The sequence below is a fragment of the Mesoplodon densirostris genome, chromosome 2 (assembly GCF_025265405.1).
Source record: "Mesoplodon densirostris isolate mMesDen1 chromosome 2, mMesDen1 primary haplotype, whole genome shotgun sequence".
Classification (NCBI taxonomy): domain Eukaryota; kingdom Metazoa; phylum Chordata; class Mammalia; order Artiodactyla; family Ziphiidae; genus Mesoplodon; species Mesoplodon densirostris.
This window is the reverse complement of record NC_082662.1, coordinates 115,215,803-115,232,734: the sequence shown is the minus strand read 5'-3', so window position 1 is coordinate 115,232,734 and position 16,932 is coordinate 115,215,803. Positions and strand designations below refer to the sequence as shown.

The 16,932-nt window shown below is 51.0% G+C and overlaps 2 protein-coding genes across 6 annotated transcripts; both read right to left on the bottom strand.

Moving 5' to 3' along the window:
* Positions 1-5,708: 5,708 nt before the first annotated feature.
* Positions 5,709-5,894, bottom strand: LENEP (lens epithelial protein). Its single transcript, XM_060088092.1, has one exon. The coding sequence runs from the start codon at positions 5,892-5,894 to the stop codon at positions 5,709-5,711; it is 186 nt and encodes a 61-aa protein (XP_059944075.1).
* Positions 5,895-6,400: 506 nt separating this feature from the next.
* Positions 6,401-12,242, bottom strand: FLAD1 (flavin adenine dinucleotide synthetase 1). Of its 5 annotated transcripts, none has more exons than XM_060090648.1 (8): positions 12,176-12,242; positions 11,492-11,716; positions 9,231-9,975; positions 8,400-8,547; positions 7,843-7,941; positions 7,576-7,765; positions 6,734-6,807; positions 6,401-6,617 (listed from the first exon to the last, which is right to left on the bottom strand). In XM_060090648.1, the coding sequence occupies exons 2-8, from the start codon at positions 11,570-11,572 to the stop codon at positions 6,482-6,484; spliced, it is 1,473 nt and encodes a 490-aa protein (XP_059946631.1). In that variant the 5' UTR covers positions 11,573-11,716; positions 12,176-12,242; the 3' UTR covers positions 6,401-6,481. The 5 variants fall into 5 exon arrangements, with proteins under 5 accessions (XP_059946631.1, XP_059946633.1, XP_059946629.1 ...); XM_060090650.1 differs by having other exon boundaries at positions 12,108-12,218; XM_060090646.1 differs by having other exon boundaries at positions 11,492-12,201.
* Between the last annotated feature and the right edge of the window lie 4,690 nt (positions 12,243-16,932).

Genomic DNA, 16,932 nt, shown 5'->3' with positions numbered 1-16,932 from the left:
TCCACGTCCCAGAGAAGGCGAAACTGAACCCCTCTGCCCTCAGCCTCCTCCGGACAGCCACCAGGCGGCGCAGGTCCCCCGGCTCGAGAAGCCGGGTCGCTGCTTTGAAGCTGGGGTAGGTAAAGGGTTGAGAAAGAACGACCTGAGGGTACTGAGGGGCGAGGTCAGAGGGGTCAGAGAATGGCCAGAAGAATGGGTATGCCCCCAAGGCTGGCAAAGACTGGAGTAGACAGTCTCAGCTGGGCATAACTGAGAAAGGACGAATGCCTTTTGAAGGGGAAATAACTCATATGCAAACGAGATGCAAATAGGGACGCAAATAAGAGCGTATGCCATTGGGGGTCTGCGCTCTGGCGCTAGTGAAACAACTGCCACGCTCCCCTTTCTGCCCGTCTTTCAGTTTAGCTGGGAAAACGTGGGACCCTTCCAAGATTATTACTATAATATCCAGTGTATTGCGCACGGCTCCTCAGACCACTTCTCTTGACACCTCTCCAGCTTCTGCACACCACTGACGGTCTTATATCCGACGTAATCAGCTGGGAATCCTGGATATCAGGCCGCTCCTCCGCATGCTGTCGTACTTGGGGGTCACTTCCAGTTCTGCCTGGTCTCCTTCCCTGTTTTACCCCGCCCAGTCCCCTACCCCTTGTGGCCACTAGAGGGCCCCGGGGCGCCGAAGGGTAGATGAGATCTTACCCATCCCTCCCTGTCTAGGTGCCTGCACATCTTCCTTTATTGCTCCCCTCATCCCCCTCCAGTGAGTTCTTGAGGCAGTAGTTTGGACACTTAAAACCTGAACTTACTCTAGTTGGGAAGAGAACATTGCAGGGAAGCTGCCACATTTTACTTTCCCTTCTAGACCAGTGGAGAGGTGTAGTCCAGGGAACCATCTCCTGGCTTTGTGGCTTACATGAAAAGGGCGTAGCTGGGCCTCCCAAATGAGCGTGGGGGAAATCAAGAACAAGGGGAGCTCAAAATGGATTAAAGACCTAAATGTAAGGCCAGAAACTATCAAACTCTTAGAGGAAAACATAGGCAGAACACTCTGTGACATCAATCACAGCAAGATCCTTTTTGACCCACCTCCTAGAGAAATGGAAATAAAGACAAAAATAAACACATGGGACCTAATGAAACTTCAAAGCTTTTGCACAGCAAAGGAAACCATAAACAAGACCAAAAGACAACCCTCAGAATGGGAGAAAATATTTGCAAATGAAGCAACTGACAAAGGATTAATCTCCAAAATTTATAAGCAGCTTATGCAGCTGAATAACAAAAAAACAAACAACCCAATCCAAAAATGGGCAGAAGACCTAAACAGACGTTTCTCCACAGAAGATATACAGACTGCCAACAAACACATGAAAGAATGCTCAACATCTTTAATCATTAGAGAAATGCAAATCAAAACTACAATGAGATATCATCTCACACTAGTCAGAATGGCCATCATCAAAAAATCTAGAAACAATAAATGCTGGAGAGGGTGTGGAAAAAAGGGAACACTCTTGCACTGCTGGTGGGAATGTGAATTGGTACAGCCACTATGGAGAACAGTATGGAGGTTCCTTAAAAAACTACAAATAGAACTACCATATGACCCAGCAATCCCACTACTGGCCATATACCCTGACAAAACCATAATTCAAAAAGAGTCATGTACAAAAATGTTCATTGCAGCCATATTTACAATAGCCCGGAGATGGAAACAACCTAAATGTCCATCATCGGATGAATGGATAAAGAAGATGTGGCACATATATACAATGGAATATTACTCAGCCATAAAAGGAAACGAAACTGAGCTATTTGTAATGAGGTGGATAGACCTAGAGTCTGTCATACAGAGTGAAGTAAGTCAGAAAGAGAAAGACAAATACCGTATGCTAACACATATATATGGAATTTAAGAAGAAAAAAAAATGTCATGAAGAACCTAGGGGTAAGACAGGAATAAAGACACAGACCTACTAGAGAATGGACTTGAGGATATGGGGAGGGGGAAGGGTAAGCTGTGACAAAGCGAAAGAGAGGCATGGACATATATACACTACCAAACGTAAGGTAGATAGCTAGTGGGAAGCAGCCGCATAGCACAGGGAGATCAGCTCAGTGCTTTGTGACCGCCTGGAGGGGTGGGATAGGGAGGGTGGGAGGGAGACGCAAGAGGGAGGGGATATGGGTACATATGTATATGTATAACTGATTCACTTTGTTATAAAGCAGAAACTAACACACCATTGTTAAGCAATTATACTCCAAAAAAAAAAAAAAAAAAAAAAAGAACAAGGGGAGATTAGGGTTGAGGTGAAGTGGGAAAGCATGGAGTAGGTGCAGAATAGAGGTGGATAGTCCCCTCCACATTTCTGCTAGCCTGGCCCTGCCTCCCAGGCCACTTAGGCTACCATCCCAAGCACCAGTTCAGAAGAGGAAGGCAGGAGAGAAGCTCTGAATTTGAGATGAGAAAATCTGGGTTCACTAAATGACTACCCTACTGCAGTGTGCTGTTCATATGACTTTGGAGGGGTCACCACATCTCTCTGGGCTTGTTCATGTTAAGATGGGACAATTGCCCTTGTCCTGCCTCCTTTTGAAGTGGACTTTTGTAAGGCTCAGATACTCTGTAGCTGAAAAGGACTCTGGAATGGTATATGAGGTTTTTGTTATCCTCCCCATCCCTCTCCTCAGTCTTTCCACTTTCAGGGCTCTGACACTCTCTTTCCAGCTCTGACACTCTCCTTGGGCTACTGGCAGTCACTACTTCTCTCCCCTCTTCAGCTCCCACCACCTGCCACAATCACAGGCCCTGCCTTCCACCCCTACTACTTCCCCAGTGGCCCTTGCCAGACATCTCCTCCCCTGGCAAAGTCAGAACCCTCAGACTTCAGGATCCACCTCCAGGCACTGCCCCAGCTTGGTAGGAGTGAGGTCTAAGAAAGGAAAAGGAGGCAAAGGTCTAGAGCTTGAGTCAGGGAAGGGCTGGAGTTGGCCAAGCAGGGTGCAGGCTATGAGGGGGAGAGGGAACTCCAAATTCAGATGGGAAGTTGAATTCTGTGTCCATCTCTACCACTAACCTCTCTCTGCTTGGATTCAGGACCTTCTTACTGCTGTGCCCTGGGGCTCTGAAGGCACCAGGCAAGAACACTGACCTGCATTTTGTGGATGTCTAAAGAGGGGCTGCCAGGGATAAGAAATAACCTTGAGTTGGAGTACTATAGAGTACCATACTGCTGTAAAAAAGAATGGGCAGGCTCTAAATATACTGATGTGGAATCCTGTACAAGGTATGTGAAGGGAAAATAGCAAAGGTACAGAACAGGGTATAGAGTATGTTATTAACTAGAAGGATAAGTATATGCAAGTGCAGCCACTTCTCCCTACTGCTATTGCTGTAAGCCTGCTCTGAGCCACCAACATGTCTGGCCCCGATTGTGCCCATGACTTCCAAAAAGGTCTCTACTATTCTACCCTTGGTCCCCTAAAGTCTACTCTCAACCCAGCAGCCAGTGTGAGCCTTTTAAATAAAAAATCAGTTCATGCTCAACTGCCTGCAACAGTTCCTCATTTTACTCAGCATAAAATCTCAAGTTCTTACCATGGCCTACGAGGCCTGCCTCCACTCCCAGCCTTAGCTCGACTTTCTCTTTTTCCATAGAACCTATCACCTAGTAACATCAATGTACTTATTTTTTAATGTTTATATTTTATTTTCTGTCTCTACCCACCAGAATGTAAACTCCATGAATACAGGGATCTATTTTGTTCACTGCTGTATTCAAATCAGCCAGATTGGCATATAGCAGATGCTCAATAATATTTGTTAAATGAAAGAATAAATGTTTTGCTATTTGCAACAACACGGATGAACCTGGAAGGTATTATGCTTAATGAATAAGTCAGACAGAGAAAGACAAATACTGTATGTTATCACTTACATGTGGAATCTAAAAAATAAAACGAATGAATATAACAAAACAGAATGGACTCACAGATATAGAGAACAAACTAGTGGTTACTAGTGGAGAGTGAAGGGGGAGGGGCAAGACAGAGGTAGGGGATTAAGAGGTACAAACTACTGTGTATAAAATAAATAAGTTACAAGAATATATTGTACAGCACAGGGAATATAGCCAATATTTTATAATAACTTTAAATGGAGTATAATCTGTAAAAATTTTGAATCACTATGTTGTACACCAGAAACTAATACTGTAAATCAACTATACTTCAATTAAAAAAAAAACTAAAAAAAAAAAAAAGAATGAATGACGATGCAGTATATGCATAGACTATCTCTTGAATGCTGTCCAAGAAACTGGTCACCATGGTTACCTCCAGGCTGGAGAGCTGGGGGATAGGTGTGGGAGGGAGATAATTTTTACTATCAGAGTTCATTAGGCATACATTACTTTGACAAAAAAAAAAAAAAAGAAGAAAGAAAGAGAGACAGAAAGCAAGAAGGAGTTAACTAAGAAGTCTGAGGAAGAGCTGGTCCCTGGCAGTGAGGGAGGGCCACATACACCATCTCCAGGCCAGTGTCCCAGGACAGAATGGAGGGGGGAGGGCATAACTGGGCCCCAGGGAATGCTGGGTAGAGATCCCAGGGACACTTTGGCTGGCTCTGAGGTCATGTGGGGCTGTGAGTGGGCATGTCATTAGGCAGGAGCAGGACGATGTAAATGGCTGGTGTGTACCTACCACTGGGAGTGATCCAGGGAGAGCATGTGTTGGTGGCTTCCAAGGGGAAGAGTCAATTCTGCTCATTCTGGCTGTTTGTGTCCCATGCACTGTCATAAGCCTGAGGGACCTGTGTGGCCACACAGGTGGCTTTCTCTTGCAGCTTTGTGTGTGAGCTAGAGGAGCAGGGCCGGACTTCCTCCATAAGCTGGGAACTAGCACCAGCTCAGTGCTTTCCCCAAGATCTTCAGGGCAGGGAGCTGGCCAGACCAGGTCTTCTACTTGGGTTCCCATCCTTACACACAGGGCTTCACAGAAGACCCCACCCAAGCTGGACTCCTCCCTATCTACAAGTTGGGAGGAACCTGGCCTTTCTACCCAACGCCCTCCCCACCCAGGCACCAGTGAGTCAGGAAAACTGGCTTTCATTCTGTTCTATCCAGGAAAACTTCCTTCCCTCCTTGGTTCCCAGACTCTTCCAGTGCTGACTTTTTCTGACTTCCCTGTAGACATTTAGAACTTTTGGTCTCAAGGCTTATTTATTGTACATACAGTTCAGTGATTCTCATACAGAGATACTGGGGGCAGCCCATTCCTGGTACTAAGAGGGTATGGTAAGATCAGCCATCTGGGCCGGTGGGCTCACTGTACCAGGCTTGGAGGAGTGCCAGGTGCTGCTGCAGTCTGACTGGGGTCCTAGCCAGCAGGCCAGGCTCCTGTGCACCAGAGGTGCGCTGGAGGTGGGGCCTGGGAATAGAGGCCCAGAGATGAGGCGGGTCTGACAGATGGCACAAACTCAAAGCAGGATCACACTTCACTCATCGTTTGTGGCCCATCCTTGGTCAAGCACAGCTGGCCCCAGGAGTCTTGATGGGGGTTGGGCTGGGTGCTAAAAAAGAGAATGGGAAGCTGAGAGGCAGGCTCTGCCACAGAAGCTGCAGCCATGCCTCCTGTTGGCCCTACCCTGCCCACCTGAGCGATGCTGGCCATGGTGCCAGCGGGGAGGAGGCAGCTCCCTGCTGCCATTAATCCAACAGCTCCTTGATACACCAGCAGCAGAGGAGGATGTAGGCGATTTCCTTCAGGGTCCGCTGCAGGCCCTCCCACCCCGTGCCCATCTTCATGACGGGCACCCGGAGTCCAGTGTCTCGCAGAACTCCTCCAAGGGAGATGGGCAGGGCCTGGGCTAGGGGCTGTGTCCGGGACTGCATGTGGGCAGCAGCTCTGAGGAAGGGTGTGGGAGCTGCCTCTAGTGCCTTTTATCCACATTGTCCCCACCCCCTTCAGACCTCATGACTGTGGGGACAAAGGCCCCAGGGTCTAGCACAGGGAAGGTTCTGGGCCCGAGAATGGGCTGAGTCAGCCCCTGTGCCCAGGGATGGTGGGGTGGGGTTAGTAGGAGGAGGGCCTGGCCACTCCATCTTTCATCCTCCACAGCCAGGCCAGCTCAGCTTCCCTTCCTCCAGCCTGGGCCTCGAAGCCCTGGCTGCCCTGCCCGGTTATCCCTTCCCCCAGAGGTTGGCACTGCTCCCTGCTCCTGCCCTCTGGTGGGCTCCTGCTGAGGCTGGCACTGAAAATCATCAATGAGAGCTCCTTTCCAGCCTCCTCTCTCCCCCGCCGCCCCACAGTGAGCACTGAGGGCTCCGAGCTGCCAGGGCCTGGCCCACTTCTGCTTCTCCCGTCCCCTGAAGCAGGAAGATACAGCCAGAGCGACAGGTACAGGAGAGGTGGTTTATTGACAGGTTAGACCCCAGGATGGCCCCCTTCCCTTCCTCCTGGACAGGGCAGGAGTGGGAGGTCACATGCGGGAGTTCCGCTCCTCGTCTTCGTTCTCAAGCAGGTAGGCTGGACGGTAGGTGGGCTGTCCTCCTGAGTTCGGGCACTTCAGGGCCGGGTTCCGCACCGTGTTCTCACGGCTCCCCAGTGACGTATAGCTGGTGGGGTGGGGGAATGGGAATGGAGGGCATGGGTGAGTGTGGTGGGCTCGGCTCTCCCAGTCCCAGCACCCTCACATCTTCCACACATCCATCCTCTTCCCCCAAATCCTTACCCTTGGTCATACAGGATACAGTATGGGACAAACAGTTGACGCAGAAAGTCCCAGATGTCTCTGTAGGTCCAGTCCTGGGAGGTCAGAGTCAGAGAAGAATCACACATACTTTCCTCTCCCACACCTACCCACTGCCACCTGGGAAGGGGCCTATCCGGGACTCTTCGGCTCCCTTGGCCTCTGAGGGAGGGCCTGCTACCCAATTCTCTGGTACATCTTGCTCTGTGTAGGCCAACCAATAAGAAAGAGAAAGCTTTTATCCTGTCCCTCTCCATTTCTCAACCCACCCTCCACTGGCATCTAAGTTCCAGGAGGACAGGGAGAGGATATCTATGTCTGTGTAAGCCTGTGCTGTCCGGTAGAACTTTCTGCAATGATGGAAATGTTCTTTATCTGTGCTAACATGGTGGTCGCTTGACATGTTGTTAGTAGAACTAAAGAACTGAATTTTGAATTGTAGTTTAATTTAAAAATTGAGATATTCACATGCCATGAAATTCACCCTTCTAAAGTATACAATTCAGTTTTTTTTTTAGCAATTTGTATTTCATTTCAATTAATTACAATTTGAGTGTAAATAAATGGCTCATGGCTACCATATCAGACAGCACAGGTCTACGTCATTGTTCTATCCACAGGAGAAAGCAGGATGCCTGCCGTTGAATTAGTGCTCGATAAAAATTGGTTAAAAGGCTGAACGAACAAATAGCACAGCCTCCCCTGGATGATGGGGCCGTTTCATCCAAGACCCAGGGTCTAACCTCCCCCACCTCAGGTAGCCAGGGAGCAGTGACTGATAGGGGACATGAGACTGAAGGCGATAAATCCCCTTCCCCCGATACCAGTAGCGGGTTGATGCGCATGAATGAAGGCCACCCTGGGTCAGTGGGACTGAAGGGGCAGAGGCTGCAGGAGTAGGGGTCGGTGCGGCGGGTGCCCATCAGCACGGCCTCCAGCTGGGGGTGCTGTGCCCGCAGCTCGCTCAGGGCCTGCTTCATGTCACCCTCAGCCTCCAGCACCTGCAGACTGTACCTGAGGAAGAGCAGTGGGAGTCGAGAGTGGGCCCTGCCAAGCCCCTCTTCGAGCCCAAACCTTCAGGTCCCTAGTACCTCTTGATGGTGTCCTGTAGAAACTGCTCCAGCTCAGGGAAAGGGGAGATGCTGCGGATATACAGGATCTGGAGGGGCTCTTGAGCATCAGGGTATTTCCTGGGGAGGGGGCAGAATCCATTGGCTTGCGAGGATGGGCAGGGAAATGCTCTCCAGAGGGCTTGCCTTTTGGCCCCTGGGATGGACACACCCCCCTTCTCCCCTTTCCTCATCCTTCCCATCCATCAGAACCCACTTCGTCTGGGAAGCCCACTCTGACCTCTTACCTCTCAAATCTGGAGCATACACTCCTGTTTCCAGTATGTAAGCCTTACCTCCCCGACAGGACTGTGACCACCCTGTTGTCGGGGATGGTGGCTTGCACGTCCATACCCCGCACCAGGCAGGTGTCAGACGCTCAATAAATATGGTGGGGGAAAGGAACTGAGAGGTCACTATGGCTACCATCCTCCCAAACCCCACCCAGACACTCCCTTTCCTCCCTGCTTCTTAGGATGGGGAACTAGAGAATGGGGCCGATCTGTCTCTGGGGTCTTGCTTCCAGGGGGTTGGCTCACTTCTGCACAGCGGCATGGAAGAGGTGCAGGAGGGCAGTGCAGTCCTTGCCCCCGTTGAATCCCACGCAGAGCTGGGTGAGGCTGTACTGAGCCAGGGCAGTCTCAATGGTCTGTAGGGCACCTGCCACCTTTTCTCTCAGAGAAGACCCTGCCAGGCAGGCAGGAAAGAGGGCATCAGATAGACATATGGCTGTCAAAGGGCAGTGGGGGCCAAGTTGCCCTTGCTTAAAACCCTTCCATATCTTTCCAGTGCTCCCCATACCTTCATCTGCCCACTCGGCCCTGCAGTCTGCCCCCAGCCTGTCATTCAGCCACACCTCACGGCACTCTTCACCTCAGTGTCTTCCCTCTGGAGGTCCTGGTTTCTTTCCATTCTCCTAAACCTCATGCTGCTTCCTTTCAGATCCTCTCTCGCACTGTTTACTCTTGCCCACCTCCTGGTCTGACCAAATCCTCCTTAGCACTCAACTTGTATGTCACTCGCCCAGAGAAGCCTTCTCGGACCCCACATCAAGGCTGATCTCCCTGCTATGGAGACCCCCCATCACTGACACCTCATGCACGATTACCTGTTTAACGTCTCCCTCTCCTGTTAAACTCCTTGTCCAGAATAAGGCATACCTCTGTCAAGTTATACCCCCAACAGCCAGCACAGTGTTGATGAAAGGAGGTACTCAATTGATATTTATTGGAAGAATGAATGAATCAGCTGTAGCTATCTTCTACCTTCTCCTGGATCTGTGGGAAGCCTCCAACAGCCCCTGCATTCCTGATACTGAGGGTGGCACCAAAGGTCTGGTGTATGCTGCCCCTCCCCCAGGAGGCCCCTACCTGACTCAGTGAGTTTGTACACGGCCTCACTGGCCTGCTCCACGGCGTTGGGTACGTAGGGGACCAGCGATCCCTGGGGCAGACGGGCAGTCAGGTAGGCCAGGCATTCCTCCAGGGGCCCTTCTTCTTCCGAGTCCAGTGTCAGCTTCACCTGATAGTAGTTGCTGCCCCAGTCAGGGTAGGAACCCAGGCCAAGCCTGCGCCCAAAGTGGGCCTGGGCCTCAGCCAGGATGGGGGCGATAGAGGCCTCGTTAGCTGCCACATACAGCTCTCGCAAGTGGAACTGAACAGCTGTGTTTTGGAACAGCCCCTTTAGCCCCTCCAGCACCCGCCGCAGCAGCTCCGGAATTCCCGGGAAGAGGTAGACGTTTCGGACGGAGACGAGTGGGAATCTGAACGGACGGCCAGTGAGAGGATCTGTGCCATAATGGAGGCGGGCAGAGGAGGGCACCCGCGATAGCTTCTCCCAGCCCTCCCCGCCTAGGGCTTTGATGGCCCCTTCCAGCTCAGGGTGTGGCCTGAGTTCGTCCCCAAAGGCCTGTGCCACTGCCTCGAAGGTCACATCGTCATGGGTGGGGCCAATGCCCCCTGCTGTAAGGACGTGGGTGAAGCGGCTGGAGAAAGACGTGACCTCAGCCGCGATGGTGGCTACCTCATCGGGTACGACAGAGACTCGGCACACCTGGACCCCCAGGGAGCGCAGTGTCCGGCACAGAAAGTAGGTATTGGTGTCCTGAGTGTGTCCCTGTGAGATTGGGGATGGGGAAGATGACAGTGTCAGTGCCGTAGGGATGAAGGGCAAAGGGGGAAGGATCAGGCTGCATCCGCCTGATGATGGGGCACTCTGCTCTTTGGGGGACACCACCTCGGGCTGCCCAGAAGCCCAGACTAGGCACAAGAGTGGGAAAATCCATGTGAATGGAGTCAGGGGTAATGTGATCCCCCTTGGGCCTTCATCTCTGCTTATGGATTCAATCATCAACTGTATGGCGACAACTCATCTACTTCCTCACCAACCCTGACAGTTTTAGTCCTCTGGCTCCAGGTGCTTACTGGGCATGTTCACCCTATCGCTGGCTGTTCTCCCTTTGGTTAATGGCATCTCCAGACACTGTCCACAACGTCAGGTCCTTCAAGCTGTCAATTCTACTTCTGAAATGTCTCTCCATTTGCTCTCTTCCCTCTGTTCCTACTGCCACCAAACGGGTCCTTGGCACCTTTCACCTGGACAGTGGCGGCAGACCCCTGGCCAGAATCCCAGCCTCCAGCCACAGCGCTCTGCCCTGTGCCTCCTAAACAACTTTCCTAACGTGTCACTGTGATTGCATCACCCTTGGCTCAAAAGCCATTTGTTGTTTCCAACCATATACAGAATAAAGTTCAAATTCATTTGCAGAATATTTGAGGCTGTGAGTCTGTGGTGTGTGTCCACTCTTCTTTTCCAGCCCCATCTTCTTCTACTTCTCTACAGAGAGTTTAGTGGTTAAGGGTGGCTCTGGAGTAAGTGAGAATCAGGTTGGAACCCCACCTACCACTTACTAGCTGTTCAACTGTGGGCAAGTTTCTTAACCTCTCTGAGCCTCAGCCTCATAATCTATTCACTGAGATTTATAATAAAAGTACCCACATCGGACTTCCCTGGCGGTCCAGTGGTTAAGACTCCGCGCTTCCAATGCAGGGTGCGTGGGTTTGATCCCTGGTCAGGGAACTAAGATCCCACACGTTGGGAGGCTCAGCAGGGAAAAAAAAAAAGTACCCACATCATGGGGTTGTTGTGAGGATTAGTAAAATCACATATGTGATGTAATAAGCATACTGCCAGGCGCTAGTAAGCACTCAATATTACTATTACAAACCTGATGCCCACCATGACCTCTTATGACTTCTCTGATTATTCATAAGTGATTTCCCCCTTCTAGTACTTTCCTTCTATCTCACTTATCTACTCCGTGGAATGCCTTGGATCATTTTCCAAACAGGTTGGATATAACTCTGAAATAATACATGCATTGTCATTTCTGTAAAGCCACCCCTCCCCCTAGCACAGTGCTTGGCAAATTGTAGGGACTTTGCTACAAGTTTTTCAACACAGTAATTGAAAGAATGAAGGTCACTTTTCCTCCAATATATTGAACTCACTCCAGGACCCTACTGCAGTAAGGGGGCTCCCACCCTGGTTCACCCTCCCTCAACAGAACGTGGAGCAAGCTCCGGAGGACAGGAGAACGCTGCCCCTCCCCCCTCCTCTGTCCCAGACACACCTTGAGGATCTCATCTCCAACAATGATGATGCCCGCCGTCACGCTGCGCCCTGGGGGAGGTTCAGAGGCCCTAGATGCCATGGTCCTGCCTTCTCTGCCCCTCTGCAAGGCCCTCCAGTAGCCACCCAGACCCCCAAATAGGGGGCGCAAGCACGCGGGGCCCGCCAGGTCTACAGGGCACTGGGGGTCATAGTCTGGGAACTGGGGTTCCGGGGTCGAGGGAACCTGGAGGAGCCAGAAAGGACAATGGGGGAGAGCAGGAGTGCAGTCTTCCTCATCACGCCCTTGACAATCGACTCCTTTATCCATGTCCCTTTAATAAACGTGTTCTCAAACCCTAGCCCATACCTCTTTTAATGTTTTCTATGCTCGGTCCTAGTCTCCTTAAAATGTCCTTCTCTCCCGAACCTACCACTTTAAAAGTCTTCTGTCCGTTGAGCTCGGCTCCTCTAGGGTCTGCTCTATCTTGGGCATCCGCACCTTTAAATGCCTCTTCTCTTTGGGGCACCTGTCCCTTTAAATGTCTACCTTATCCTGGGCCTTGGCCCCTTTAAGTGCGTTCCCTCCCTCCACCCACGACCAGAACTCTGCCGCCTTCTTCTGCTGGCTTCCGCACCCTTTCTAGCCCGGAATCCTGTCTCTTCCCGCCACGGTTCAGACTGCTGAGCTCTTCCACGCTCTCACCTGCCTCTTGCCCCTTCACCGGGTCTTTCCCTCTCTCCTTCCCTCCCGTGGTAGCTTCCGTACTCAGAGTCCCGCCTTAGACTCCTACCTACCTCGTATTAATTGGTCACTTTGGCCGTCGCTCAGACAACCTTTAAGGGTCAATTGGTGTAGTCGACTATCGCTCTCGAGCTTTAGCTAGAGGGCGGGAGTAGTGCTGGGTTGTTATTGGCGACAGCCACGTGGTCACCCCTCGCCCGGAAACATGGGGGCCGGGCCTTAGCCGGCGGGCGGGGCTTTTCTCTCAGAGCTGGACTTGAGGAGTCGGAAGTGAAATGACTGGTGGTGGTTGGAGGTGCTTTAAGGACTTTGGGGTGCTCCAGTCTCGTGCTGGAAGTAAAGAGAGGCTTGACTCTAACTTCCGTTCTGTGTTCAAATTCTTGTATGCATATGCTGTTATTCATTTACCGTGACTCATTCTAAGGGGTTGGGGACTGGCACTGGTGTCAGAGGGGATTTTATATTGTAGCAAATGGAAGTTGGAGGGACAGCCAAGAAAAATTGTCAGCATTGCCTGGGAGGTAGCAAGATCCTGGAGGTGACCTTTTAGTGTATGGAACTTTCATTTGTCTCTGTTATAAACAGTAAAGCTAATTACCAAAACCTCTTTGACAACAAAGTCTTGCCCCCACCTTGTTCCAGATGGTGCTTTAAACATAACCTCTCCCAGTTAATTGGTCTTGGAGGTACGAGTGAAGGCAGCGACTAGGGAGTGCCACGTGTCCACTTTGGATTCTCACATTATCCTAGCTTCCTCTTATTTCACTTGCCTCTGGTCTAAAAGTACTTCTTAAACTTTAACGCTCCCACGAATCATCTGGGGGCCTTTTCATTTTTTATTTTTATTTTAAAATTAATTAATTAATTATTTGGCTGCGTTGGGTCTTTGTTGGTGCGCGTGGGCTTTGCTCTAGTTGCGCGGTGTGAGGGCTTCTCATTGCAGTGGCTTCTCTTGTTGCGGAGCACGGGCTCAGTTGCTCCGCAGCGTGTGGGATCTTCCCAGACCAGGGCTTGAACCCACGTCCCCGGCATTGGCAGGCGGATTCTTAACCAGGAAAGTCCCCATGGGGGCCTTCTTAATATGCTGTTTAAATCTACAGGATTCAGGCGGTTCGGGTGGGGCCTGAGATCTGCATTTAACAAGCTCTCATTGTTGTGGTCCTAACGCGGGTTGAAAAAGAATTTCCAGACACGAGGCAGGATGAAATAAGATAGAATTTATTAGAGGGAAGGGTTGCTGCCAGAACAGCGGGCCGACTTCCTAGTAGTCTGGAAGAGTCAAGCCCGAACATGTGCTATTGATCAGTTTTTATAGCCAGAAAACAAAAGAATGGTCCGGGGGGGAAAATTTCGTTTACTGATTGGCTGAGGCACATACACCTTCCTTCTGTCTGGTGAGAGTGGGACAGCCCAGATGCCTTTCCTTATTTGGGACAGGTCCCGTTGCCCAGGTGCGTGTTGCCCAGGTGGGCTCAGGAATTTCATAACCATCTCAACATGGTGGGGAGGGCGATTAAGAGCCCGGTAGGGGGTGTAACGCTGCAACTTTTTCAGGCAGGGTCGTTCTTTGTCCTTGAAGCATCATTGTCCTTGGAGCACCACATTCCCCCTTCTATTTATAGGGCCAATTCCTTGGCCCTATTGGGTACCCTGATCATATCTACCTAACTGCCTAATTCCCTCTCAGGCATTCTGAAACCCCTTTGTGAGAAGGGGTGATGAACTCTCTGGCTGCTTCCTGCTGAGCAGGGGCATCATGGGGCCCTGGGTTCCAGTTGCATGCTCTCTGTCAGGGTGTATCTAGGGAGGAGTGTGGGCCCCATGTAAAATGATGGCGGCTTGTTCAAGGGGTTGTACGAGTGTTGTCTGGCTGGTGTTCTTTTTGCATCACCACTTGTATTCTGGAAGAGACAAACTTAACAAGGAGGTTAAAAATACATGGCCCGAAAATTGGTCTGGACCTTGCCTGATTGGTTAACCAAAAAACAGCAATCCTCCTTTAACACTGCACAAGTCCCTCCCTGATAAGCTGTTAGGAGGTCCTGAGCTCTTCTATTTTGTAAAACCACTCCTGTTAGAGAATTTATTTGTTCCTGTAGCATGTTAATTTGAGCTGCTAGGTTGGCAATCTGTTGTGTGAGTTCAAGAGAGAGCTGTTGGGCAGTGAAAATAGAGTTTAAGAGTCCTGCTGAGCCTGTTCCCATCCCTGTTAGGAGGATCGAGGAACAGCGAGTGGGACCAGAGAAGGAGGTCAGGGCTGAATACGTAGCCCCTGTGTCAATTAGAAAGGTTATATTAGCCCCTGCCATATCCAGGGTTACCCGGGGCTCCTCCAGTCTTATGGGGAACATAGGGTCCTGTAGGTTTAGCCTCGGGTACCTTCAGTCATGCGCATCCAGGAGCCCCAGATCTACAGTGCAATCCGGTTCTTGCTCCTGGTAGTCAATTAACACTGACAGGGGCAATTGGCTTTGACCTCGGCTCAGGGGGCTGGGACCCAAAATACCCTGAGTGTTGGGTGGTTGTGGAATTGGCCTACCCACTTGAGGGCGGCAGGGACAACTCCTCTTCCAATTGGCCCTTTTGATGACAGTAAGGGCACGGGGTATCGGGTGGTGGGGTGTGGCAGTTCCTGACAGTGTGCCCCTGCTGACTGCATTGGTAGCAGGTCAACGGTGGTTTCTGAGATGGGAGAGGGGCTCCCGTGGGTCTCTGTTGTGGGAGGCACTGAGTAATGGCAAGAGCCATATATTGAGCATATGTCATTTTAAGTTTTCCTCCTCTCTTAGTTCTCATCTGTTCCTAGAAACCTCCTCCCTATTGTTAAAAACCTTCAAGGCCGTGTCGAGTAGGACAGAAAATGGGGTCTGTGGCCTTCGCTCTAGTTTCTGTAATTTCTGTCTTATGCTTGGGGATGCCTGGCTTACAAAGTGAACTGCAAGTACAGCCTGAACTTCAGGGGTCTCAGGGTCTAGGCTGGTGTATTTCCTCATAGCCTCTACTAATTGGGCCTGGAAAAGGGCCAGATTCTCAGAGGGTTCCTGTGTGACTTCTCTGAGTTTATTATAATTGACAGGTTTGATGATTGCCTTTTTCATACCTTCTAGTAGACAGGTAATCATGTAATTTCTCCTAGTGAGCCCTCCTGCTGGCCCATTTTTATTTTCCTGGTATCTCCATCTTGCGTCTGCCCGTGGGACTGCCTCTGCCCCTGCTCGATTCTCACTAGGATTTCGGGCGTGTGCCTCATCTGCCCAGGCCTGAGCCATGGCCCCGATCCCGGCCTTTTCCTCGTGATGCAGCAGGTAGTTAGGACCACGTGAATATCTGACCAAGTTAAGTCAAAGGCTATAGTTAGGGCCTGGAATTCCCTTATGAACATGGAGGGGTCCTGGCTAAAGGAGGCCAGTTTCCCTTGAATATGAGAGAGATCAGACGTGGGGAAGGGGACATGAACTCTGATAGTACCTAGGTCTCCGTTAGCGACCTCTCGTAGGGGAAGCATATTGGGACTCGATTCAGAGCATTGGGCTGCTGGTGACCGAGTGTGGGGAGGGGGTGGAAGGTCTGCTTCTGTGTACAGGGGTGGGGGTTGGGGAGCAGAAGGTTGAGGAGGAGGCTGGGGAGATCGGGGACAAGAAGGGTCATCCAAGATATCTGATGGAGGGGGAGATGGGGAGGGATGAGGTAGTGAAGCTGAAGGTGGGGGGCGAGGACGAGGCATTAAAGCGGCAATGGAGACACACATGTGACAGGAGTCCCTCAGGCTCAGATTCTGACTGAGGGCCATGAAGGCCTGGACATATGGAACCTCGGAATCCTTTGCTAGTTTCCGACAATAGAGATCAAGTTGGAGGATCGTGTTGTAATTTAGCGTCCCATTAAGAGGCCATTGTTCTTGGTCCCCCGGTTTGTATTGGGGCCAAGCCGTGTTACAAAAGAAAATGAGCCTCTTCTTTTTGAGATTGTCCGGGTCAAATTCCTTCCAATTCCTGAGAATACAACCAAGAGGTGAGTCTAAGGGGACAGATGTACCTGAACCCATTCTTAGCCCCAATGCCATAGAATGAGGGTACTGGGAATCACTGACAGGCAAAAAAAAAAAAAAATCACCGACAGGCAAAAAAAAAATCGCTGACAGGCATATGTGCCCTCTTTGTCTCAGTGACGTCTCCGTGCGACTTAGGCACAAAAATGCCGACTGCCTTAGCAGTCGCGTCCGACTGAGGTGGTCAGAGCAGTGAGAAACCGTGCGGCCAAGGCATCAGTGACCAGAGGGGAATCCCCGGAAGCCAGCCGGGAATTGACTCACCGTTATTAGACTCTCAGGGATGGGAAGGAGCTCCCGGGACGACCTAGAGGCGGTGAGGTCCTTTGGAGTCAGTCCGAGCTGAGGAGAAAGAAGCAGAAGCGACAGAAAAGAGGACTGAGGATTCCGCCTTCTATCCCTACCAAGGAGGCGGTGGCCAAGGGACTGGGGGCTGTGTGTTTTGCTTCGTCCACAATGTGCCTCGCGTTGCACGGAAGTTGTCTTGCTGGGGGCAGACGCTCTAACAGCCTGGTCCGCTCCGTGACCCCCTTATCCTTTCACGGGAGTCTTCAAGCAGCAGGCACCCTAATGGCTTTTAAATGCCTTACCCGTGCCCGCACGATACCCTTCGGCCTATTCCTCAGTCGGAAGGAAGACAGAGGGATCCTTACCTGCTCTGGGCAGCAGT

Coding starts and splice junctions, on each gene's coding strand:
- FLAD1 (XM_060090646.1), bottom strand. CDS start 11,800: ATGGATAAAGGAGTCGATTGTCAAGGGCGTGATGAGGAAGACTGCACT. Junction 8,548..9,230: donor GTACAAACTCACTGAGTCAG/GTAGGGGCCTCC, acceptor CCTGCCTGGCAG/GGTCTTCTCTGAGAGAAAAG. Junction 7,942..8,399: donor TTCCATGCCGCTGTGCAGAA/GTGAGCCAACCC, acceptor CCCCCTCCCCAG/GAAATACCCTGATGCTCAAG.
- LENEP (XM_060088092.1), bottom strand. CDS start 5,894: ATGCAGTCCCGGACACAGCCCCTAGCCCAGGCCCTGCCCATCTCCCTT.